The 27919-nt window shown below is 40.1% G+C and overlaps 1 protein-coding gene and 1 long non-coding RNA gene across 2 annotated transcripts in view; one reads left to right on the plus strand and one right to left on the minus strand.

Annotated features, from left to right (window-relative positions):
• Window positions 1–27919, plus strand: part of LOC108878411 (uncharacterized) — an 87481-nt gene that overhangs the window by 10026 nt on the left and 49536 nt on the right. The window contains exon 4 of the long non-coding RNA XR_007814462.1: window positions 20336–20431. This is a non-coding gene — a long non-coding RNA (uncharacterized LOC108878411). The remainder of the gene's footprint in view (window positions 1–20335; window positions 20432–27919) is intronic.
• On the minus strand, window positions 1178–27827 carry npffr2a (neuropeptide FF receptor 2a). Its single transcript, XM_018669076.2, has 4 exons — window positions 27537–27827; window positions 20218–20552; window positions 14730–14829; window positions 1178–11475 (listed from the first exon to the last, which is right to left on the minus strand). Exons 2-4 carry the CDS (start codon window positions 20543–20545, stop codon window positions 10623–10625), a joined length of 1281 nt encoding a protein of 426 aa, XP_018524592.1. The 5' UTR covers window positions 20546–20552; window positions 27537–27827; the 3' UTR covers window positions 1178–10622.

Raw genomic sequence — 27919 nt, forward strand, 5'->3', positions numbered from 1 at the left:
TGAGAGCACTTCATCTCATTCTGTATCATAGTCTGTCTGTATCCTCTTGACACCACATTAACAAAAGCTTTATTAGCATTGTAATGAATGTATTGAATGCAGTGGATTAGGGAAAATGTTACTGCAGTAGAACAACTCCTGGGACTCAAAGTGATGTGAAGCAGGTTTTATTCTTCCAAGAGTGGAATTTGTTGGGTTCTTAAATCTGTCAGAGAGATTATTATTGACATACTGATATTGCTTTATTTTATTTTATTTTTTTTTACATTTCAGTGCCTGTGCAAAATCCTGCCTGTCTATATTAACAAGTCTTTTAGGCAGAAACAAAGCAGAGAAATGTTACCCCTGAAAAGACCTCTTTGGATTTTATTTGAAATGATGAAATAGAAAGTGCTTCTCAAAACTGCAACAAAGCAGCTCTCGTCTTTTTATGAGGGCATTACAAAACCTTTCATTTTCAGCATCATGGATCTGACAAAAAAACAAAACAGCCAGAGAAAGAAGTTGAAGTGATCTTAAGATAAAGGATGGAGAAAAAGTAATATTGAGATGATTAACAAAAAGTATGAAATGAATCAGAAGGTGACTCACAAGTTCATTCAATTCAGATTACTTTTTTTTTCTCCCCCTGCACCGGCTGTATTTTCTGTTTGCTGCAGCAGCTGCCTCCCTCTATCACTCAGACTTTTCCTTCTTCATATGATTCATCTGGACCTGCTCGTTGCTCAGTGAGCACACAGCACCTCAGTATAGGGGTGCACGATATAGCCTTGAAATAATATCATGATATTTCAGGGTATTTTGCAGTAATGACATTCAAGATGATATGAAAAAGATCAACTTTTCTGCTACAGCAGACAAACTCTGGTCCTCACACGACTTCTGAGTTTCGACACAGTTGTGTCTGTGGTTTTGCTTCAGGTACTGAAACAAATTAGCTGTGTTGCCACCTTTAACTGTGAATGTTTTCTTGCAAACTTTGCAGAACATTGTGGCTTGCTGAAGAAGACTAGATTGTGTGCTACGGTATGAAAATGCACCAGTGTCTTAACAATCAGACATATTCTACGTCAGCGTTTTACATGTCCTGTTGATAATCTGCCGTTGACCTCATCAGTTGCTGTGAATTAACATTTGACTTCACTTTTGTGGTGTCCTCCCTACAGACAAAACAGTCTGACAACAAGAAAGTATAACAGATTGACAAAGAAGTAGAGATCATATCTAGTTTAATGTTTTGAGTCGGATCAGTGAAATATTTTTCAGTTGCAGCTATGTGTAACAAATAATATTTTCAAACTATTTGTGTCGTAAGATGAAAAGCCTCTGAATGAAGCAAATCAAATCCTCGCCTGATAAAGAAAAATAAATGTAAGACATTATGTAGCTGTATATTCACATCTCCTGAATATTCATCACCAAAAAAAAAGAACTGTTATGAAACAAAGTGCAAACAACTTGTAGAGATTGTATGTTTGTTGTTCAGGGAGTGAAATGTTTCAAGTCAATATTCCCTTTGTCTGATTAAAAGTTTCCAGACAAAGTGAACAGAACTTTCTGTGACTTGCATTTATAGCAGCATTTCTGTGTTGCTCATATTTTATTTGCTCTCTTTTTAGATTTTTATCTAAACATCTGTCGCTTTCCTTTTCTCTGAAATGCCATCTCTTTTGTGGGCTGCATATACAGTTTTGTTTTTCTTGACCAGCATTCTGAGTGATATTGTTCTGTCTTTGTTCTTTTTTTCTGGGTAGTGTTTATCGTGACTGCCATGTTGATCAAATGATGGACGTCAACTTGTAGTCAGTCAGCACACATTTCAGTCTCTGTTCTAAATGGACCTGAGCATTTCATGTTTGAACTATTTAAATGGTCTGGAATTTTCTAATTCACCTTGGAAAATTCCCTGACGCCTCTCTTTGGTTTTAAATCTGCTTCTAAGCTTTGTGGGCTGTGGAGCTCTATGTCCTTTGAATCTTAATGCTCTCATGAGGCCTCAGGAGTTCTGTAGGTTTCAGCAGTCGTTTAAAGTTTGTTGGCCATGAATCAGACTAAATACTGTGAAATGCAGGACCTTTGTCCTTCACTGACCAGAGAGAGATTTTAGTACTTTCTTGTTGATGAGTTAAGACCAATATCTTTATTATTAATGACATTTTGCTGTTCACAAGAACATAAATGCGCCCCTCTCACACATTAGGGCACATTGAAATATCTCTTGATACAAAGGCAAGACAGAAATGAGCTTGACAATTTTAAAAAGCATAAACACAACCACAACTTTTTTTCTCCATTGATTCAATACTCTCTACAGATTATCAAAAAATAAAAAGTCTCTTTAAGGAGCTGTACATTCAGTGACCAGAAAAATGGAGCCTGTGCTGCTGCAAAAGACCACCCATTCTTTTTCTTAATTTGTGAACAAATTATTATTCAGCAGGGTGCAAGGCAGCCCTTGGTAGACAAATGTGGGCCCTTTTTTTTAATACCCTGGGGGTCAAAACCCTTGATGCTAAAGCTCAACTTAACAATAGAACAGTTCAGGTTCATTGACTCATCCCATTATGTATCTCCAAAGGAATTACTTTTACTGCCTCTTTGGGAATCTTGCATGATGGGGCTTCAGAGCATGAGCATAAAAAACAAAAAAATATCAGACAGTGAGCATATTAATGAGACAACACAGATGCCCTGCCATGATTTCACCTTGTGTAGCATCTGAATAGTACGTGCCATAACCAGGATAATACCTCATTGGGAAAGAAATTGCATCTTGTCACTGTTGCCATAAAATCCCTCTAGGAACATTAGTGTAAAATAATGTCAGTGAGTAGATATCAGTAACATCTACCTTGGTCATGTACGACATAAACTTTAGAGGTCTCCTAAGGGACAGAAGTGGTCAAAGGTGGCACTGAACAGTCTCTTTTTCTGGTCACTGAACGTATTCAGAGCAGAAAGACAGAAGGCAAGCATCAGGTTTTTCAGCTAGGTAGAGAAAGAAGAGCAGAAAAAAGAAGTTAAAAAGAAAGAAAAGAGGACAGTAATTGCACACTATTTCCTACTCACAGTACAGACTGTATAGTGTGTTAGTTGCTAAACCCATAAAACAAAACTTGTAGCGTTGCTGAAAGTCATTTCTGTTTTGGCAGTTTAGTGCTTTGATAGTAACCATCCCCTGGATAGTTTCAGTACACTTTAATAAGATCTGCTAATTCTCACTGCACAACTGGACAACACTGTAATATAAAATGGCAAACACATATTAGTAGAGTATGGAGTGAATAGTGAGTGATTTCAGATGCAGCCTCGTGGAGATTAATGACAAATTTACATCTTTCCTCATAAACAAAATAAAGAAAAGATAGTTAGATAGAACCACCCTGTATTTCTTAAAAACAAACAAACAAACAATACAGCTATAGTATATCTGGTTCACAGAAAGAAAGGAAAGCACCATGCCAGGATGAATTCAGCTCACAGATACTGCTCTCATCAGTTCTCATTATCCTTATCATCACAGCAGAGGAACTAAATGTTTGTCCTTGGCCACGTTGCTCAGCAAAACCACTGCAATTTACAACCAACATTAAAGTGAAGCTAGAGGTTGCTGCGTAGCCGTAAGAAATTTCCATGAAGAACAAGCAATGCAATTTTTTTTCTAGAGTTGGTCATCATCAGAATAGCTTCTAGCTATTTATAAATGCCTGGTTTTCAGAGTTGTCTTCCCACTGGGTTGACAAACAGGATTTGATGTGAATGAGTCACAATGAGGCAGGTTATGTTTTATTCTGTTGTGCTTCCAAATAACCATCATTCACTGACATTGACATGCACTGTGATTATCAGTATAAACCTTATTCTATATAAAACTTTTTTGGTGAAGCATTTTCCATCGGCTTCTTGTTGAATTATTCCAGTTTATATTAAATGACATGTTGCCTGTTTAATAAGAGTTATTACTTTGGCCACGTTAGATGCCGATTAGTTATGTCTGTTTAAAAAGTGTGTCATGATGCTGGTTAGGTTTAGCCACTGGTGTAAATCAGTGTGCAAGATACATTAAGCTGCAGTTGCCCATCCAAAACGTGCTCACACTACAGTATCCGCTAACTCATTACTGAGACCAACTACACACATACTTTTCAAAAAGGCAGACAATGTACTCGCCTTTTTCTTTGGTCACAGGCCACGATATGATAATCCACTCTGAGCTGCTCTGATACATCAACATAACAAGCCTGGTGGAGGAGGAACTCCTGCTTCGTTATTTTCATATGAATCAGAACACCTCATCGTGCACTGCTCACATAATGGCCCATCTACATTTCATTGCAAGGTCATGGTTACCTCCTGTATTTCACCTGCTTTCTAAGTGCTACGTATAAGTTAATTTGAGCTAGTTTTCATGAGGGTTTGTTTTAAGTTAGTAACAACCACGAGGCCAGATTATTTTGGATGTAGCCGGTACGCTGACGACGAACAAGGCCTGACATCTGCTGTGTCATCCACCGTTGGCCAGTCAAATACACGCAGCTGCACATTATTACTTTGTAGTACGAACGTTTTATTTCTACTTTTTTACTTCACAATCACAGTGACAAATGAGAAAACAGTTGCACCATGATGGTAACATTAAATCCTGTCTGTGAGTATTGCAAACTGTTGTGAAGTGTTTTTTAAATGCGTTCACATGTTAGTCCAGCTGGATAGTGTGGATCGTATATCTTTGTCTTGCTGGTACTGAAACAACGCGGCTCCCTGCACTGTTTTCAGTTTAAATCTCCTATAAGGCAAAATATATGCTATCAGTCATATTACCATGAGTGTAACATCAACATAGTTGCAAAATGCTTTTCATATTTGTTATATTGCCTCTATCAGGCGAACATCTTATGTATGTAATTATTTCCACTAAGCCAACTTTGTACTCCACAGTGTTTCAGAGAACTGGGGCAAAATCTGTTTTGAAATTTTATTTAATTATGGGAGTTTGTTTTTTTCCCAGAGGCACAGCAGTTTTCATCATTTTAAATCTTCTAGTAATTAAATTCTCTATCCCCCTTGTTTAGAACAAATTACATCAGATTATGTGCAAAGGAAATAGTCATTATACCCACTGATGCCACAAAGCAGTGGCATTAAAAAGCCTTTTGTTTAAACTTGCTATAAACCTCCCAGTCACATTTTGTGCAGACAATCACAGAGGTAATAGATAATGTGATGAATAGCCCTTCACAATTAAATGGGACACTGTTTACTTCATTATTTTCTGTAAAAAACCCATCAGAATTTGTGTCCCGACACATAAATCTTTAAAATCGTTATTAAACATCATTTAAGAACGTGTGGGTGCAGACACAAAAACCAGACATGCTAGTACACAAGCTATTCACATGCAGACTATACAAAGGTACCAAGAGTCTCAAGATCCTAAAAAACAAGTTCACAGTAACTCATTCATACTTTTTTTTCTTTCAAAATGGAACAGAGAGGAGTTGTGTTTTTTTTTTTTTTTCACCACAGGCACCAAAAAGTACAAATTCAATACATTCAATACTGGAGCGTCACATTTAACATCTTATTTGTGCCAAATGTCTCTGTTACGATGGTGTGTATCACAAACAATTCCTCGAATGCCATCAAGAGTCCTGTATTCAGTTGGAGGATTGTAGATAACCCTGAACATAACAGCTGTTGTGAAAGCAAAACGGAAAAAAATATGTTTTTGGTTTTTGTGTGTGGTAGGAAATGCTGAATTAGAAGTTGTGAATAGAGCCTCAGTATTATATTGTATAAGCATCGACTGGTGTGTCCTTAGCGTTGAGTATAAAAAGTGTTGGCTGTTGAAAGTTTAGTCTGATTCTTCAGCTTGTTTACTGAGTTTCCCCTCTGATTTAAATCAGGTAATTTAAGACGATTTTTCTCACGTGTTGTGTTGGCACTGATTTCCAGCAGCCACAGCTCTGAGAGTTAAACTGATATGACCTTCTTGACGTTTTTATGGTGTGACTCATTAATAAGTTAGGCTTGAAAACGAGGTTGGAGGTGCTGGTCCCTCTCTGGATCCAGGCTCTGAGCTGGTAAAATACCCAGATTTCTTTTTTACCTTATCTTAAAATCTCAGAAAAGTAAACCCAACCATATTAAGTGGATACAAGATAATTCAGATTCAACGCTGATTCAAACGCTGTCAAACCGCAACTGTGACCCATGGTCCACGATGCTTTGTAGCCTACATAACAGCAATAACAGATGCACTGTTCCGTAGCCTATAGGAATTACATCCAATTATAACTGGATATGTAAACACGATCTGCAGATGGTCGGTCAACCAGAAAATCACAGGACGATCCTGCAGATTCTGTCAGAATGTATAATAGACAGCAGCCCGAGTGAGGAGCAGTTTTCACTGAGGACATGTACCAGCTCTATGAAAAAGGGGGTCAGATTAGGGGCAAAGGGGCCTCGCTGCTGAATATGTTAACACATCACACAGCCATACTCCTGCTGGATGCAGTAACATTACATGGCAGAATGAGTTATGAGCACAAAGAACAAGGGTGTGAGTACACCGTGGAGGGCGTTAGAAAACTCTTAGCAACTGTGTCTGGTGCCATCTTGGAGGTCCCTGTAGAGATAGCAATTTGTTTTCTGCTCCCTGTGGTGCGTTTAAATTCACAGATTTTTAAAAAAGTGTTGAGACTAACTTGGTCTAACAAGTAAGAGTCTAATTTGTGTGACTCTTGACTGTTTAAGTCTCCCCACCAGTCGACAGAGGGGATGTAACCAGTAAAATGTTTTCACCGCCAAACTGAAAGTCTAGTGTGTTTTGACATATTCTGTGTAAATATTCACTGACCTGGATGATTGAGAATCTTTGTGGACAACCTGTCAAAAACAAAGGCACCTGCTTGTGACAAGTGTCAAAATCTTTAGTGCTGGCTGTGCTATATATGACGACAGGGATCTCAGTGCAGAGCTGCGGTCCTGTTGACTGAGCAGACTAGAGCTAAAGATTGAGATAGGGGAAAGTGAGTGAATGCATCTTAGTTTCCAGAACTCCATGACACAACTTTAAAATTGAATGTCACGTTGTCAATATTTACATCAACCTGCCAGCTTTTGCAGACTCAGCGATACAAATTGATTTATCCCTTGCAGTCAAAGATGAGGAAATTACTGTCAGTCATTTTAAGCTGACGTGTGAAAAAAGGCAATCTTTAAGTATAGAATACATATAGTAGCCTAGTTTGTTGTCTTTCACTTCAGCTAACTACTTAGGAATTCTCTGTCTGATCGGGCGATGATAAATGATTTGTAACATTACAAATAATTCAGCTGGTAGTCTCACAATTTGGCAAACAAAAAATCAGATAATAAATCAAGTAATGCAAAGAAAATGTCATTCACATTGCCCACCAGGCTTTAGGAGGGTTTCCTCCTTTTGTAGCACATTTCCACTAAAACATCATGCATTTGCCTCTCTCGTCTCTTTACAGTTGTTTGTCTACACACAAGTTTAAGTGTCTGTTAAGTGCTGCTCATGCAAAGTGTTTATGTTCGCACCAAGTAAGAGCAACAACAAGCTGCCGTTGTTTATCTCACAGACATTAAACCTATCCCCTCTGATGCAGCAGAGAGTTTTCCTTAGTGTGGATCTGTCAGAACCTGAATATACACAGATCAGCCACAGCATTAAAACCACTGACAGCTGTTACAAAACAATGTTCTGCCGAGGAACCATTTGTCCGTCATTCATCTGGATCGTACTTTGACACCTAAACAATGTTTTAGACCAAGCACACCCCTCCAGTGGCAACAACACTCCCCAATGTCAGGGGCCTCCTCCAGCAGGATAATGCTCCCACCACACCACAAAAACTGCTCAGAAATGTCTCCAGGAACACGACAAAGAGCCCAAGGTGTTGACCTGGCCTCCAAACTCCCCAGATCCCAATCTGATTCAGCATCTGTGGGATGATCCAGAACAAGTCAGATCCATGGAGGTGGTGTGGTGGGAACATTATCCTGCTGGAGGAGGCCCCTGACAGTGGGGAGTGTTGTTGCTATTGGAGGTGTGTGTGCTTGGTTTGTGACGATATTTAGGTGGGTGGTACGCGACAAAGTAACATCCAAATGATGGTCAGGACCAAAGGTTCCTCAGCAGAACATTGTGTTATAACGAGATGATCAATGTTATTCACTTCATCCACCAGTGGTCATAATGTTATGGCTGATCGGTGTAAATGTTTCTCTGAACAGGACACTAGAACTGGTACTAGTACAGGTAGAGGAGGTTAGGACCTCCAACATGGCTGCCAGAAAGTGCTATTTTATGAATGTGTGGTTTGAGAAATTAGCAGATGATGTGTCTCTCTTTTTTTTTTTTTTTTTTACAGTTTTTACATCTTTACTATACAAATTTTCAAAACGGGCCCTTTTAAAAATTCATCAGACGCCACCAACAGTAGAGACTTAAAGTATGTAAAACATCCTGGAACCAAAGGTTGTTTAGTTCACCACCCTGCAAGAACTCTCCTAATAGTTACTGTAACTCACACAGACAAACAGATTCACATTATCACTTATAATCTAAGCTTTAGACTCAGAAACATATATTTACAGTGGACAATACATGTTTTGGGGCCGATGCGGGCCCCCTGTGTTTTTCCCTATTTACTGTACAGGTTCTTTGCACAACACTGTTCATAGAGAGATAAAAAACAACAGCGAAACACTTAATCTGAGATTTACATGGCACATTCATAATAGGCTCATGAGATATTCATGAATAAATAATGTTTAATCCAGCATCATTACACTTATATGTGCATGTTTATGGGGCAGATTTCAGAGTAAAAGCCTGGATAAAAGTTTTATTTGTCAGCAGATGGTTCACATACAATTGTAATCATAGCTTTCTTCTCTCTTCTGCACAGAACTGTCTTTCTCAAGCCTGATTACAACAAACAAACAAAAACTAATGAACAGTGTTAATGTGTGTCATGTGCAGAAGTGGCCCTTTACGTTTTTGTGCAAATTTTGTCTGGTTTCCTACTGTATCATTAAATAAAACTGTAATTTTAATGGCAAAGGTGAAGGATTTTCACCAACTGAGACAAGCTAACTGTCCCTTGTGTAAATAACAGCTTTGTAATTAAAGGCTCTAGCATTTTAACAACAACAAATCATTATCTTAATCATAACATTACCATAAAATCATTAGGATTAATTGTTAGACATTAGATTAATTGCCATAAACAAAGTGCTCCAACCTCAAGACATATAACAGCCTCAGTCAGCTACATTTTACATTCTGTACCACCAGTTGGCTTTAGTCTGGTTCCAAATCCTCTGTATCACTGTCCACATTTTTATTTTTTTCCTCAGCAGTTCAAATAAGTCTGTGGCTGGACTTAACTGACAGCTCTTTTCCCCAGTTGGGAACACAGTCGAGCCAGTCTGAGCTGTGCCCAGGATTTAGTATAAGGATCTGTCACCTTCCTGCATCTTAGCCAGAAGATCAGGGGCAGAAAAATGGCCACAAAAACGGTCACAGGTGTGAATGAGACCAACGCAGCTGCCGACTCTCGGAAATTAACTCTTGAGTCAGCATATATTTTCTGTCGACATTACAAATAAGTTGATAAGTGATGATGTTGGTGCGACAGATATGTTACTCTTTACTGATTGGCTTGGACAACACAAACTAATCCCCCCTTCTCAAACAGACAACTGCAAACTTAAACTCAATTTCACACTAAGTAAAGAAGTGGAAACAAAACTCAGTCTAATAATCAGGCTCGGAGGTCTGGGGGCTAATTCTCTGACAGTGAAATGAGACATGCTGCTGCGACGATCTAACAGTGAGTGAAAAGACAAGAAAAACTGAGGGTCTAAAAGTTGTGTTGTTTGATTTGATGTTTGAGCCCTTTTGAACTTTAAGCCTTCATTAAAACTTGTTTTTTTTCCAAACTAAATCTGACACAGCTTTATTTCAAAGGCCACAGGGAATTTAAATTAATAAAGTATATTTGAGTTGTCACTTTACTTTTGAAATCTGCTCTGCAAACATCACAGTACATATGTTTGATGCATCTTTATACATTTATACATACAGTTTTTATAAGGTATGTCATGGAACAGGACAGTAGCCTAGTATCAGTGCAATATCAACCAATCCTGATTAATTATGCACTGGGCAACAAGAGCTTTAAGTTTTGTTCTCCCTTTGTAGACAGCTACAGTCCCACCCTGCTTCCATCTTAAACATGGCACAATATGTGCAACATAAATCTTGTGGCTGGAAGGTGATAAATAAAGATAAACGACCAAATTGAGTATTCTCTTTTCAAACTGGTGATAAAATTTCAGACATGTTAGTCTGTCAGGAGCAAACACTCTGAGGTGCCCTGCTGGTTTTTAAGTGGTGCAGGACAGCCTCTGTTTGGTACTCTTTTTTTGTTGCCAGTATTAAAATTGTCATGGATAAGTTGCATATAAACATCAGATTCTAAAACCTATTCAGGTGAGCCTCGCAGTTTGAATAATCAGGGGCAATTTTCTTGAAATATGAACACCTTTACTTATCACCTTGAAGAATGTCTCAGTGTGTGTCTTCAAATTGACACTGCAGTCACACCCCCGCTACTGCACGATGCCTTTTCCAAGTCTTCCATGACTAAATCCTGTTCAGTGACATGGTTGAGTCTCCTTGAAGAGTTCTTATCCAGGCTGTTGAGAGAAATAGGCTCCAGAGAGGTTTGTACATTGTTGGCTGGGAGCACAGAGTTTCCCTGCAGCCTGTGCGAGTAGGTTTTCCTCCGCTGTCCATCCGCCGTGCACAGGCTGAACTTGAACACGGCTTGAAATCCTCTGCGGAAATTCTCGTTGAAGAAACCGTAGATGATGGGGTTGACGCTGCTGTTGAAGAAGGCTAGCCAGTGGGCAAAGGGGTAAATGTAAATGTTGATGATTCTGTACTGCTGCTCAGTCAGGCTGGCATAGTCGCTCAGCATCATGAGAGTCCACAGAGGCAGCCAGGAGAGGATGAAAAGCAAAGCAACTATAAGAAGCATCTTAATCACCCTTTGTTTTTTCTTCGACACAGTGTGGCGGTTGTCGTGGCCCGGCTTTCCTCCCGTCGGGACCGCTGTTTTGAAAAGAGTAATGCCAATCCGGGCGTACATGATCACGATGAGAGAAAGAGGGGCAAGGTAGATATTTGCAAACAGGACAGTGGTATAAATCTTCCTCATTTCCTGGTTTGGCCAGTTCTCTCTGCACCAATAGAACGGGCTCGTTTTGTTGTCATAGCCCAGTAACACACGGATGGTCTGCTCCTTGGTCACTTGTAGCATCACCCCAGAGGGACACATGATGGATATGGCCAGAACCCAGATAATGACTATGATCAAGGTGGCTGTTGATATGGTCAGCTTTTGCTTGAATGGGTAGACAATGCATCTGAATCTGTAGAAGGATTAAGAAAAGACTGAGTAAGGGAGATGCTTGAGGACATTAAACCTGATTTTGAAAGAATCTTTTACACAGGAAATTGAGTTACAGTAAAGAACATTGACTTTAAATGGCACAACACTATGTAATTAGAGTTAATGTGATTTCTAAAGGGACAAATCCAGGCTCTAATCACGTGTTGTCAAAACCTTAAGGTCATATAAAGAATGTATATGCAATAAGTAGATGTGCAGCTCAGTATTTCTGAAATAACACAGAAAACAAATAAGATTATAAATTCTGTACGACTGCTGCTCTTACTCTGTGTGGTAGACCGTTGCTCACAGCACAGATGTTGGACTGAATGTGCTTAATTTCCTTTTTCCCAACTGTGCAGATCAATGTCCAATCCACAGAGCCATAATTAACTCAGCTCCCCTTATTACATTCATTGTGATCAGTAACTATATGGACGTCTGTGATGTGATGTGTGCGCAAATGTGCACAGAGGTCGTCTTTGTGCTTTTAGTGGACTGCAGAGACACACACACCATGTTGTTTCTGACAAATGGTGATCTCCAAGGACTCTTGTTTCGAAGCACTGTGTGATTTATTCTTTTTTTTTTTAACATCAGGAGGCATGCTCTCTCTCTCCTTTGTGTAAGTGTTATATTATATATTTCCATCCACATGGACAGCAGTGCCTCCCTGCAGTCTTTGACAGCCCAGCCAGCTGCACAGTGTCTGAGGATGGCAGCTACAGTCAAGTGAGAGTGTCAGGTGACCCCTCCACCTCTCATAGCTGTGACTTTGCTCTCAGGGTGGCTAACAAGCTTTTTGGCCTCCTGTTTGAAGTCAGGCCAACCTTTCTTTATCTCTGTCTCTGTGCTGTGCTGAGAACATGTCTGACTATCCACATTGGTGACCCTCTGGCTAATCTGTATTCGTGTTTTTTTTTTTTTTTTTTGAAATGCCATTGTTGAACCTTTAAAAAGAAGTTACATTCACAATCTGAGATGTCTTACTGTACCCACTGACTTATGCTTCACTGTATATGCGTACGTAAATGCACAGCCTTCACCAAATCTAGAGAAAACGTGTTCATGCAAACACAGGAAAATGTGTCATTCTGTGCAAACATTCATACTTTACAACAAAAGTGTGAAAACAACTTGCTGTTATGGGAGCTTCCTGTGTGACACTGAGCTCTGTACATCCTTGACTTAGTCATCACTTCCAGGCCCTATTCATTCATCTTTTTTTATTGCCTGAATGAATAAGAATTAACTGACACAAGTCTGTATAATATGACCCTTTAAAGAGGATGGATGTGGACTCTCTTTGGGTATTTTTACAACACATAATAAATATTACTGTACCGTTTTAACGATCAGCGTTTTGTGGGACTGAATTTATTAACCTCTCAGCTGCTGATCAGAAGCATCTTATCTTGTGAACTCATTAGGAAAGACATAGCAGTGGTGGAGGATGTATACAGGTCCGTTACAAGTATAAAGACACTCCAATACAAGTATAAGACCTGCATTCAAAATCTTACTACTAATGACTAAATTTGTACAAAGCATTTAAATGTTTATATTTTATAAGATAGTCAAGTGTTACCTTGAAAATTTTAACCTGCAGAGTGACTGGTTGGTTAAACCGTCAAGTACATAGTATGTAGCAGAGTAGAAAAGTATAGTATTTTGCTACGAGATTTTACATATCTCAGAGAAACTCAAGTAAACATAACTTTTGTTTGTTAGTCCACAGAGCACCTTTAAGTAGTACATTAGAAATTAGCAGAAACGTTGCAGGGGATAAATGGAAATCATTACAGCTTCGCCAACAGAGGAGACTCCTGTGTTTAGGCAGGAGGGGAATCGACTTGAGTTCTCACTGAGAAAGGATTGTGGGATTGTTAGTTTGACAACAGAGACATGCAGACGCTTTCAGACCCAAATGATCATTAATTCCTGAATGGCTCGTTCCTGTTAGTGATGTTTAAAAGCAAAAATCAGGTATCCAGCCTCTGTCATGCCACCATACTGTGGTATCTGGAAGGATAATGGTGTGATAGAGACAGATTCAGAAATTTTAAGCCTGCAAAGTGATCTGTGTATGAATGCACTTGCCAGAGCGGTACGCAAGGGAGCTCTTTATCTTCTTATCCATTCAAAACTGATTCTAATTATGTGGTTGATAGATATGTAAGGTGACTTTTTGGATGTCAAAGCATTTCAGACTCCATCTGTCCTTTCCAGAGGCACAGACACCCTCCAGTGATTTTCAAACAGTGGCAGTGACGCCACCGCACAGTCTAGTGTCTGAGGACCGGGTGATGTTAAAATACCAGCTCTGTCAGTTTTACAGCTTGGAGAGCTGTTGTCACCTCGTCCTCCAAAATGTCCTCTAACTCTGCCGAATGTGTCTGTTTGTTGGGCTCTAATGTTTGCAGCAAACCATTCCCGCCACTGTGAGACTCTGCAGCCTCCCCCAGTGGTTTATAAGGAAATCAAGCAAGAGAACTGCTGTCTTCAAAAGTGGACAAGTACCAGATAAAGGTGGTAAAGCTGTAGAATCCTGTTCATATAGGATAGGATGAACTTTATTGATCTCAGAGGGGAAACTGGTTAGCCGCCATAGATGAAAACATATACACAAAATCAATAACACCAGGCATTGAAGGGAATTACATCGTTCCTTGGAATAACAATAAGATGGCAGTGAAGGCCAAGTATAAAGCCAATGGTTAGATAAAACACAAAATCATAAAATAGTTTCTTAAATCTGCAGTAATCATGTCGTCCAACCCATTTATATCAATGAGGTTAGGGCTGAATAACAGAAACCCTTCTCACAGTCGATCACACAGTTGATCACGCCTCTTTAAAACAGTTTGAAGACAAAGTGAACATTATAATTGCAGGGCTGTTGTATTAGACTGCCTTAGTCTTAAGAGAGAAGATAAAATAAGGTTTCTGGAAATGGACAAAATCTAGGATTAGGCCACGTGGGTTACATTTCCATTAACTCACCTCTTCCATTTGCTGAAGAAGAGATACAGATTAAAGCTCTTGGAAAAAGGTAGTGAGTGAACCTTCTAACCCTTAAGCTATATCATATTCTATCACATGGATTAGTAAAAGTTTGTGTCCATTGTGGAGGTTTGTTCCATCCGAGTGCAGTTCAAGCATCAATCATGCTTGGAAAAGGAAACATACTGTGATATTTCATGAAGCAGTGATGGTAAAATACAGACACTGTACCTGTCAACAGCAATCGCGACCAGAGTGAATACAGATGCTGACACAGAGATCCCTTGAACCATGCCGCTCATTTTGCAGACCAGGCTTCCAAAAGGCCATCCTGTTGACAGGAGAGATGCATTCAGCTGATTTCAACAGTGAGGCAGACAGACAGCATGACAACTGGAGTGCATACGTTGGATTTAATATCTGTAGAGTTGGGATGGACCAACATTGTGACAGCAGGACATACCATGCCACAAACACACACACTGCTAGTCCAGTCTCTCTGCTAAAAGGTAGAAAATATATTACTTATGTGGTGCTTATTTGCAGGGATTTCCGCGGGGATCGAGCTGAGCTGAGTCAAATCCTGTACTTAATTTACATTACTTAAATATTGATTAAATATCCTGTGTCTGACCTGCTGAAATATCACAGCTGTACACTAGTTAATCTTATTTTTTATGAGCTTCCTGACCCAACTGCTGGTTCAAAAAAGTCTACAAGCTCAAATAATTGATAGATATGAATGACAGTTCAGTTGGGAGATGATTATCAGTGTCAGAGCTCAGTGAATCTGTGTGTTTCCAACCTCATCCCATCCTGATTCTCACCCATGCATGCAGGCCTGCTGGGAACTGAAGGGATTTGCCATAATATCATATCTAGGTGTCTTAACAGGGGATTGATCTGTTCTTTAGCTGTACTTCAGAGCTGATGGTTGAATTGTTGGATCTAGCGATTTTAAAGCCTGGCTCATATCTGGATCTAAAAGCCGGACTATTTCCGCTGCTGGTGCTGAGATAGGATTTGGTGGGATAGCGTAGCTAAGCAGGATGAGAGGTGATGCAGGTAGAGGACGTGCTTCTTTGCATTTTTCTCTTTGGTCATGAAGTTTTCTGAGCATTAAAATGATACAGATTTTATTCCATCATTTTAGTTGAAGCAACAGAGAACAAATGTTTGCTTGTATTCTGGTTTCAATGACGTTATAAGACCAGATTGAACATACAAAAAGGAAGCAGCTGTATGTTTAGACAAACTGAAATGTCAGCTCTGCATTTTTTTTTTCATTCATTTACGATTTCACTTCTTTCTTTCTTTTTTTTAAGGAACATACAGCACTTTGTTTCTTTTGTCTGCATTGTGGAGGTTTCTTAATCCTTCCACAAAACTGAAAGCTGCACCTGGAACAGAGACAAGACTCTTTTTCAAAAGAGTCTTCTTCAGTGTGGGCAGAAAACACTAATTACCACGGCCCAAGGCTTTGACAAATCTTGAGCTGCCTACCCGCTGTATATCTGGTAGCAGAACCCACAGGGATGGTCATTATCTTTTTATTTTCCAAGAGCACAATCACTATTACAAAATCGTGGTTATTGTAGGTTACAGTTGCGTAACTTTCTAAAAAAATCTGCTGTTACAAGTTCATGTAATACCTGTAGATGTTATATTTTACTTACTGAGATGCCATAGTATGCAGTGTGATATTCAGTCCCATTTTCCACAGTGTTATTTGATCGATGTTAGAATAGATGTAGACAACACTTTGGGGTGACACTGTTGCTTTCATCTCCTCCATTTTATGCTTCTTTTCATGTGATTCACAAATTGCAAGGGTCCAATTGAAGTAGAAAACAAAACCCTCGTCACCGTCAACCAAGTCATTACATCCTAATGGTGCATTAGATGAAAGCTTTCTCTGAGAGACGGTTGCAGATTTCTAGTTGTCTAGTTTCAACAGAGCACACAGGCTAAACAACACACTCATATCGCTGCAGCCAGACGGCCAGAGTGACAGAAAGCTGCACGTAATGCTGTGTGTAACTGATCTGTCTTTGATTTTCAATAACACAAACACACACAGAGGCAGAGAGGGATACACACATCACATCCCTGATAAACACCCCAGGAAGATATTTAAAACTTCAAACCACTTCAGGCTAGAAAACTTATTACGAACAAACACTCGTCTCTCCGACTGGAGTCCAGCTCTCAGCATCACTCGCCTCTTGGTGTGATTCACTACCCGGTCAAATGTCATTAGGCTCCCTGAGTGTCCCACATCCCGCTGTTGAAAAGCACTGTGCAGCGTGGGGCTGTCATCACAAAGCCTCCTGGTGGGGATGCTGGTGAACTGGCGATGAGCTCGGCCCAGTTTGTGATTGATGCAGTGCTTTGCGTTACGGCTGAGTGAGTTCAATTTTCATCTCTGTGACACAGACGAGCCTTTTGCCTCCTTCTCTCTGAGTCTTTCATGTGTCTTTTTTTGCAAAAGTGCAGCCTGACTCGACTTGACCCTTTTTTCCCGGGCATTATTTTCTGTTTCTCCCACTCAGATCTGACAAGTGCTACTCGGACTGTTGTGCTTCTAGCAGGATCTCTCTCTGCACTCAAACAGCGCTGCAGTTTTTTTTTTTTTTTTTTCTTTCTGTGATCCTTGGCTTCGTCTTCTCCTCCCCAAGGAACGTCCTTCTGCCCTTGTTTCTCAGTTCAGTCACATGATTAGCTGTAAGAAAAACTGCAATACTTCCACATCAGATGAATGCCAGTCATCTGGAATAACAACAGAGCTCGTCCTCCTCCTCTTGTAACCTCTGCCTCTCCACTAGATCGTATAATAGACTCGGGCGGACAAAATGACAAACAAATCACAATACAACAAACCACGGTAAACAGCAATTTGGTCAAACTCTTAATATCTTAATATCCCTATCCTTCAGTGCTGATCCTAGTGCTTCAGAAAAAGTTTTACACTCCTCTCCACATCGATCTCTCTCTGATTTCTGTTGACAGTCTCTGCATTGACGAGTTCTGGCACCTGTGGGACCTTAAACGCAAACATGCTGCGTTTTGATTTGGCCATCAGCTGAATTTGCCACAGCTCAGCACCGTTCAGAGGAACCTGCGTGCATTTCCATTCAGTAGATTGTCAAGGCTAAAAACTGAATAATTCTTGATACAGACCAGTCAACAATTAATCACTTCAGCAATGATTGGATTTGGTGTGAGTGTTGTACTTTGTATTGTATTGTATTCAGACTGCAGCGGCAAAACATTTGGGAAAGGTCAAAGTGGCTGAAATGAAATCTAAGGGGTGGGAAAAATGCCAAATGCATTAAGCCTTTTCTAATAAAAAACAGGCTAGATTTGTAGTTAATTTTGTGAGGATCATGGTGAGCGTCTGTCCTCCACTCTGCTGTAAAAGTCAGCTCTGTTTTCTATCCCAGTCCATCCCTGAGATCATGTGTCTGTGGGGAATATAAGCTTTGCGGTCCCACATGGGGATACTTAAGCACCAATATCTTGAATTCAGTCTTAATTTACCTTTTTTTGAATGCTTGAATCAAGGACCAACCAAGGAAAATGAGGATACGATTCCTACTGAGAAAGACCTTTTTATTAAAGAATAAGATATGTTTTCTGTAACCAGAAACAGTGCTATATAACACTACCAGACTCCATTGACAAAAACAGCAGTTTTACTGAGCAGATCATTTGTTGCTGGAATACCGTTTCTGGTTAAACAAGAAGGATCTAACTCTTTAATAAAAAGGTCTGTTTCTGTAGGAAATAAGAACTTTGGTGGATGCCCTTTAACATGTTTTTGTCCCTATCAATCATTTACACCCAAAAATAAGGTCTAGCTTAAAAAATGCTGGAGTTATCTTTCATGAGTCATCTGAAATTGAAGGTTTTCAAAGCCTCGTTGTAAAGTAAGCACAATTGACGTCTTTTCTACCAAAGCAAATTTTATTTTGTCCTCAGCAGGCGGTGATTTCAGAGTTCGCCCACCACTGTGTGTCTGAACCACTCGGATATGAACAGACTTGATGGATCTCAACTGTAGGCTTCACTTAGATTAGACATTTTCACTTTTACACCTCTGCACCATACTGTGATTTTGTTAACAGCCCACAACTTTTCCGGACTAATTTGCAGGGTGGGAAAAAAAAGCATGACAGTACCGTTTATAGTGCAGCAGATGCTGTTGTTCACTGACTGAGGATAGATGCTGAGATTTTTTATAAAACTTTGCATAATTTTAAATGTGATAAGCTTTTGCAGAACTAATAAGCTGTCATTCTTATTCACTTCTGTTAGCTGCAAGCTGCCCATCATATTTCAGGATTTAATTCTGAGTTATGTCACTGCAGCAGGGATTTAACCGTACAAAGCTCTGTGCCAGCTGGATCTCTCCAAACTCCATGTCAGGGTCTGGCATGTGCCTGTTTCATACAATAATAACACAATAATGACTGATTATGCCGTTTTTTTTCTGCTTGATATCTGCTCTTATGAACATGTAATTATGTATTTAATCAAAGTACCTTATCTAAAATAATCGTAGGAGATAAATTAAGATATTTAATTGATCCACAGTCACAGGAAATTCTTGTGTCATTCAATTGACTTCTGATTAACAGGAGACGTGCTCGCAGGTTTTATTTTGTCATTATTCTCTAGATGACTCGACACCGGGTTAAATCCAAATCAAAGTAATTTCAGAAAGCCTGAGAGTACATGGAAAGAAATCTTTTGAAATAAATCAGCCTTCATTTTAGTCAGCTGAGAGGAGACTCAGATCGTCCTGAATAAGTATGTCTGATTTTCTTTTTATTGTTTCTGTGTTTTAAAACGTTAGAAGATTAAGAAAGCACCGCACCTACTGCAGACAGCCTACATGAAGAATCTGAACTCTCAGCTGCTATCACTCACTTTAAGAGTCACTCATGTGAGATTTGTGTCATTGAGAGCCAACTGTCAAGTCAAATCAGCACAATATGTAAAAAGCCCTGGTCGTTTCATGCATGCAGGGAAGACTGTCGCCTCCGTGGTGAATCACAGCTTTACCCTCAGAGCTTTCTTTATGTTGGCCTCCATTTACACCTTCAGAAGTCTGTATTAATGCAAGTCTAAACAGAAAAACAAAGGCAGCCCAGCTGGTAATGAAACAACAGCAGTGATTAGTGGTTAAAGATCAAGGTTAATCAAAGTATTATCAAGGCTAGCAGCCCTGTGAGGCTGTAATGCTTCATTACACACCAGACCGGAGAGAAAACTTTGTCACATGGATCAAACTTGGCTCAGCTTTCAGCAGTCAAGCCTTGACTGTCACATTTACTTCATCCATCAACCTTCCGATCCTCAGCTCAGCTTGCAGAGAGTTAGTTGGGAAGATCGACCCTCTACAACTAGCAGCTGGTTAGCTTAACTTAGCGTTAAGAGTGGTGTTTATCCTCTGGAGACCATTAATGTCTGCGCCAAATTTCATGGCAATCCATTTAATAGTTGTTGTGATTACAACACACGTTTTCTTAGGGATATCTTTACCAAATTTCATGGCAGTTCCTCCAGTCATTGTTGAGATATTTCAGTGCTGACCGACTGACCGACGTCGTCATCCCAATGACAGTGCAGCTAGCTTAGCTAAAAACTCCTAGTTTTGACACAGTCACAGTCACAATGAGACAACACAATGAGAGCTAATTATCAGCCTGCTCACCTGTAATTATGTTGTCAAGAAGTGTTGTGGGCATGCAGAAAATCCCAACCAGGAGGTCACTCACAGCAAGATTTAGAATGAACAAGTTGGTGACAGTCCGCATGTTTTTGCTCCGCAGCACAATGAAGCAGACCACTCCGTTCCCCACCATGCACACGAGGAAGATGAGCAGATAGGACACGATGAAGATGGCAGCTGTCGATGGCTGATGCAGGTAAAATCCGACATACGTGATGTTGTTCCTGGGTATGACGGACTCCACCGAGGAGTTGTAAAATGTCCAGTTGTCATAGAGTTGAGTCAAGTTGGTGTCAAGTCCTTCGTTCATTTTAAACCTGAAAAATGAAAGACGAGCACATGACTTCATGATAAATCAACTTATTTTTTAGTGCAGTTTCAAAGAAAGGTGTGGAAGCTTTTAAGATGCTTAGCTTTTATATTCTTAACCTTAAATTTCATTATTTTCTTGCTTTCTACTCAATGGCTAGAAGAAGAAAGAAAAAGATTTCTTGAACCAAAACAACAAAACTTTTGTAAGTGAAACTTGAACCAAAATGAATTTTGGTAAATTGATTCAGGGTCAGTGCAAAAGTTGTGATCACGTAGATTGATCCCAGTACAAACATGCTGACAGTGCACACACTAGAAGCTGGACGATACATAGTAGAATGTACTGTATTCTACAATGCAACAAAGGAGCTCTTCTTCTTGCTGTCAGGAGGTCGCTGTCATATTTTCTAGTCTGCGTGTGTGGAATGTGTCTACATACAAATCATTAGGGGTTGACTGATTATTGGACTGGGTGATTATGGGCACAGCATTTTTCATGAGAATTGTTATTTTTTTTATTCACATGGCCAATAAAATAATGAGCTACTTTGGCTCTGATACAGCCGCCTCACTCTGTCTATAATCACCACTGTGTGGTCTTGAGCAGTTGGTTACACATCATGTTTAATGGCCTACAGTGGCCTCAACACCAAAGATCCCTGTGCCAAAAATGGGCACAGAAGAATGCATTTGCAGACTGCAGCAGCTCCGATAAACGAGCAGAGCTGTGTTTTAAAAGTAAGGCGGCATATGTTGCAGAAGTTGCAATAAGCATCATAATCTTCCGATCTATTTCTATGATGACAACCATGCCCAGTTTCCCAGTTAGGCTGAAAACGCGTGAATACTGCACTTTGTTGCATCTTTAATGAGATATGAGTTTACTCATGTAACTTTATCTTTGAGTGATGTTGGTGCCAGTGCAACTGGAACTTCTTTTATTGTGAACGTGAAATTACTCGGCCACATGAGTTACAGGTAGCTGATGATCATAATAACACAAGCTAATGCTGAGTCTCGCCGAGCCAACTTGAATGCCATAGCAACTGTCAACGAGTTAATTTGTTGATTTACAGTTTAGTCAACGCATGACTCCTAGTAATGTCACTAAAACGTGTCCTGAAGCAGTATAGGATATTGGAGTCATGTTTGTGTCCACCTGATTAAATTTGAAGTCCAGTATTCACTGGTCGCTCTCTAGCTGCTAATTTCTCCACTACATTCACCTGTTTGTCGATAGCTTTGTCAGTCTGTTGTTTGACGCTGGGCAGTGCTGTTCAACTTGAAGTTCGTACGATGCAGTCCCATTGTTTCCATTTATATCTATAGTGTGCATAATTCATAGTTCACCAGCGCCTCTATGGAAATCAGAAGCAGCCTCAGCTCTTGACACGTTTTCTGACTGTAAAAGTGTTGCATGTGTGAGAGCATTGACATTTTAACGTTAGGTGATCATGCCAAAGCACCGAGTAATGTCCCTGACGTGAGCTTAATTGATGTGATAGGACTGAAGAGAAAGCCATTCGTTCGCGCACATACAGTCAGACCTTTCAGATAAATTGCTCTCTCATTACAGTTAACTCACTTCAGCAAAGAAATACATGAAAAAGGATTCAACCTTTGTACTGAAGTTCAGGACCAGTGACTGAGACGTAAAATCACTCACCATCAGTCTGTGATGTTCTGTGCATGTCAGACTTTTTGCTGTAGACTTCTGCTTAACTTAGCAATTTTCTTATTTCCTCAAATGACTGTAAAAGCCTCAGAGGAGGAGCTTCCCTCGCTGCATACGTACAGGTGAAGAGAAGGCAGAAATAATAGTATAAGAGCTAACTTCAGCAACAGATCCTCAAACAAGAGGAGGGCTGTGGTGCATTCTGGTCCACTGACAAACAACGGTTGATTGATTTACGACTGCAAAACGGTGAATTTAGACAGAAATCCTCGCTCTTTGATTCTTATAGTTTGCTACCTCAACATAGTGTTTACAGAGACTAGGGCTGAAACAGTTATTCTCATCATTGATTAATATTCCCTGGATTTTTTTTAACTCTCTGATTAATCATTTGGTCTGTAAAATATCTGGAAATAATACAAATTACACATTCTTCAAAGCCCAAAGTGATAACTTTGAAATGCTTGTTTCTTATTTCAGCTTTGACACAAAATGACACATGCAGAAGTAATTGATAAATAGATTAGTTGATGTATAAAACCATTAATTTTTCTCAAGTTGATAATTATTTAAGCTCTTTATTAAGCAAAATGCCAAACATTTTCGCCCACCAGATTCAGAAATGTGAGATTTTTCCTGTTTTTTTTGTGGTTTAATGTAAAAAATTCTGGACTAAAAAAGAAAAAAATACGTTGTTGCCTTAAGCTCTGGTAATTTTTAACGATTATTGACATGTTGATTAATTGATTCATCAGGAAATGAGTACATACATTGATCTTTTGCAGCCTGAAGTCTTATTATTGATCCTTTTCATAGTAGACGATTTTCAGCAGCTGTTTCCTTTTCCTTTTATAAATACTCAGACTCCTGGTTCTGTGCAATGGACCAGAACCCATTAAATGACGGAAGACCAACCGAACCGACCTTCATTATGCCACATGGTGTTGACTGTTTCTCAAAGTTTGTTTTAATTGGCTTTCTGTTTATTACTGGAAGTTTCAGCGTGCACTGTCAAACAGTCAAATTGGTACACATGTAGAAAAATACAGTGAAACATTTAGTTTTATTCAGGAATCTAAAAATACTGTATGCTATTACATGGTTATTTTGTATTCACAGTTTTGTCTGCAGCCCTTGTAAACATCTGTTATCTGACTCCATTGTAGCTCCGCTGCAAACTGAGAAAATAGCTGTTGTTTACAGGAAGAGAAGAAAATGGGTCTGAAATGCAAATTCCTTCTCCGTCCATCACAGCTGTTTCTGAGGTGTTTTAAAGTGTTTTAAAGTGGATTTTCCCTTTAAGTCAACAGCTGTGATAGTATCTAGCTTAGAAATTGTGGAGTACAGATTAGCACCAGATAAGTGGAGCTGTTGTGTTTATGAATCCTGCTCATTATATCTGTTTATACAGGGAGCTTCATGTAGTTGTCACTTGCTGCTGCTTGCTGCACGTTGCTTGAGGACAGCAGCAAAGTCTAGGTGAAAAAAAAAGAGCATACTTTCTGGGATTTGCTGATGTTTGCGCTTTAAAATTTTTCGACCATTACTTCCATCATTCCGCATTCCCTCCTTTATGACTGATGCCAATGGAAATGCCTCCAAGTAAAAGCCATTTTCTGGAATTTGGCTCCCTGTCAGTGACACTGATAAACCTCACAGCTGGTAAAATCGTGCTATAGGGCTCACTGCTGCTGCTTTCTCTGTGTGAATGAGCTGAATAAAAAATAAATATGAATAAAACATGAATGGGCAAATAGAGGGCATGAGTGGCTAACTGAAGGAGCAGAGGAAGTATGGACTTGGAAAGCTCTTTAATGTTCATCCAACTCTGCAGTTTTAATGACTTATTTATAGAAACGTACATGTGTTCTGATGGCCTCTGCGGGATGCTGTGTATCTGAGCGTATGTGTAATAATTGAGGCTGTTTCAGAGGGACTGAGGTGAAGGCAGACCTAATGATAGACTTTCTGAGATTTAAATTACTGTTTTGTTTTCTCTGAAACAGGTTTGTTGGTTCATGCAGACACGAGTTCATGGTGTTTTTTTCTGCATAATGCACTTTCTCCTCATGTGGGCAACAGGCAGCAAGATAAAATCCACAAAACAGACCTAACATAAAATCTAATATGATCACAGACATGATTAGAGGGTGTTAGACTGACATCTGCACAAGCAAGCACCATGTTCTTATTATCCAGTGTCACCACATGACTTTCAAAATGCTTTTTGACTTCCTTCTGCATAAAAAGATCTAAAGAAGAATAGTGGTTTCAGAGCAATTTTATGCAGACACTTTGCCGGTTTCCTGCGGTTTCTTTTTGGCAGATTTTGCCAAAAAGAAGAAAAAGGCTCATGCATCAGTCGCCTCAGACAGGAAATGGAAAACCAGTGCCAACCCTAAAGTGTGATTTGTGCACAGTACAACCCCCCAAGGTTGTACTGGGGCTGCAGGGGGAGACTCCTCTAAGTCAGATTTTTGTTTTTATTTGGTGTTAAAGACGACAACTCTCTGATGAGGTATCAAAATTTCATTAGTAAATGCTCCATTATGTCAGTTTGGAAAAGCCATTTGTTTTTCTGAAAACTGAAAGGGATTTGCTTTACTTGTATATTGTTTTTTAAGGTTTTAAAGTATTTGCTGTAGTCGGTGTGTCTGCGGATGCTTGAGCTGTCCTTTCACTGCAAGTTTTAACACCCATTTACAGCTTGAGAGAGATACAATTCATACTGCCAGACTGGTGGTTTTGGTTTTTAGGTTTGGTTTTGTTAAGGCATTACACTGATATTCTATTAATTTTAGTCCAACAAAACCCTATTTCTACAGATTTAATGGACATAATGCACATTGTGTCCTAGCATAGAGCACAGTCTGCCTAATAACAATGTCACAATCTGTGCCATTGATTGCAGAGAAGAAATAGCCTCCCTCTCCTCATCCATTTTTTATTCAGAAGATTGAGTGTATTCCACAGTCCACTGCCGATATGATGGAAGTTCCTCCCTTCAACCACAGCTAGTGAATTTTTATTACAATTGTTTGATCAGGGAAGAGTCATTGTAGTGTGGTGTTCCTGCTCTCACAGACCATTAGTCTTTGTGTGTTCTTTGGTGAAAAGGTGCCGAGCCTTGGAAGAGCAGTTAACTCAAGTCATCCTCTTTCTCTTTTTCTTTTTTTTAAAAATAGAAATCATTCATGTCCAATGTGGTAAATGTGGTTTGGGAAGCTCTTAGAGGATTAACATTCCCAGGAGATGTGGCCTTGCTCATGCTCAAAATTAAAGCTTTGGAACTTAAACACAAACGTCATATAGCAGTAGTTTTCTTTCCATCTCAAACTCTGCTGCCTCATGACGCTCTGATCTGTTGTCCAGATTCAGTGTTTTTATCTGGGCATCATTAGTAGCATATTATGCCACCTCCTCCAGACTTAATAAGTTAATAAGACTTAATAAGTCCAGACTTATTAAGTCTTATCCGCTTTAATCGCAGAGCCTGACTCAGTCTGACTTGAAATATTTACCATGTCATATCACACAGGTATGAAAAAAATCACGTGATGCAAAATATTAGAAATATGACATGTGATGTTCTTGATATTTGCAGGTTGAAATTTCTCTTTGAACTAACTATGACCTCATAATTTAAACCTTATGTCAGTTTAACCTCATTAACCAGCCCATCATACCCAGTTCATTATCCAGTCACCCTGAGCAGGACTGCCAGCCCGAGAGGCTTCTGCTCCTGACTCATGTTGACTAATTGTTAAGACCAGAACAGCAGAGGACCCCCCACCCCACCCTCCCACCCCCCTCATGTCATGTTCCCTGATGTTATCACACAGTATTAGCAGGTTACAGAGCCTGAAGCCAACACAGTCCAGATGATAAAACATGATTTTCACGGTGGGTTAGTGCCATCGATCTTCATCCCTCCTCCTCCTCACAGACACACAACAACATGAATCCTTAACACCAGCAAATATTCACATCTGAACATTTTTTGCTTCAAAAGTTACACAAACATTTAGTCAGTTATTGAATTTAATCTTAATTACACCAATGAGAAGATCACATCTGCACACCAGGGGTATACAGCCATGCTAGCAGCTCTGTGAGGCTAAATGCTGATGTTCAGAAGATGTAATTTTTCCCATGTTTATCAGCTTAATTCAGTGTGTTACCCCACCCTTAAACTCCACAGCAGTCCACCTGATAGTAGCTTCTTTCAGTACCAGAAAAAGCAGCTTCAGATAAATGTGAAACTTATCTGAGGCCACTTTTAAAAAAACATGCCAGAGTTTCCGGTTCAGAAGTCTGCATGTAAGAGAATAACCACTCTGATGACAGTACATGTAGCTGCAGCACTGAGGAGGCTTGTCCTCAGTTTTGTGTCCCCATGCTGCAGCTTAGCCTGCATGACATGATGGGAATGGTCAGGAGAAGCCAGCGGGTGTTTAGAGGCTATTTGCATGGCACATACAACAAAATCTCATATAAGTTTGGCATATGTTCTGTAAAAGCCAGCAGAAGATGAGTGGTTCTGTATTTTCAGTATGTTTTGCTGCCCTCCTGTTAATCATGCCCCCCAGACTCCCCTCAGGCTGGTTTTGTCCCCCGCTCTGCCAAGACCAACACGTACTGTAGCTACGCCCCTGATTTCCTCTCATCCGCACTGACGCAGGGGACACACGCAAACACTAATTTCTTTGGTTCACTTCTTCCAGCAGCAGCAACCTATCCGGGTGGATGGGGGCGAGATAAAGACCGCAGAAACCATGCATGTGCATTTTGTGCCAACATTGCGCTGCAGACCAGTGCCTGCGCTTCACATGCGCTGCTGGAACAGCAAACAGTAACCAGCGCTGTTTTATTTTTTTGGCTGATTTCCCTTCGCTGCCAACTTTTGTGCCTCAAAGTGCGCGCGTTTGAACTGGACGCAGACTTGAGGGGCTGACGGTGCACAAAGACACGCATGACTGACTCCTGGACAAAGAGGTGCCTGTGTCCGAGTGGAGGTCGGCGGTGAAAACTGGCTGGACAGAGCAGGATGGAGAGGAAAGACGAGTGCGCACCGAAACACTTGGTCACCGACCTGAAAGCTCTGCGCCCTTACAGCCTGTTGTGCACTTTAAGAGCTTTAACCACAATAAAGTCCAACTCCAACTTGAAGAATTACATCAAAAGAGAACATTACTGTTAAAAAATAAATTTACAGTTAAATATCCACCTGTGGCCACACCTGCTGTGCCTGGAATATATTTGGTCTGTGCAGGTATTTGGCGGTAAATAACGCCAGTAAAGTAACTCGTCTTACCTTGGTTTGCTTCAGATGAAGCTGACGACGGGCTGCGTTCTGCGAGGAAAAGAAAAGTTAAAAATGTCCACTTTCCTCTGAGTAAGGCATAGGTATATTTTTTTTTTTAAAAAGAAAGAAAGTACACAGACGAACGAGGGAAAAAATAAAATACAAGAGTGAAGAAGTTCAGTCTCCCGCTGTGTCCAGTATCAGTCCGGTTTCATGTGCGTCGCCGGGAAGCGCTTCATGTGGCACAGGACGCGCTCAGCCAGCCGCTCGGAGCGCAAGTGGAGGATTTAGCCGGATCCGTCCGTATTTGATGCGTGACGTCGAGAGTGAAGGGGGTGGGATGAACAGGCTAATGGTTGAGTGATATCCCCCCCCGCCCTGATCTCTTCCAG

The sequence above is a fragment of the Lates calcarifer genome, linkage group LG13, assembly GCF_001640805.2.
Source record: "Lates calcarifer isolate ASB-BC8 linkage group LG13, TLL_Latcal_v3, whole genome shotgun sequence".
Classification (NCBI taxonomy): domain Eukaryota; kingdom Metazoa; phylum Chordata; class Actinopteri; family Centropomidae; genus Lates; species Lates calcarifer.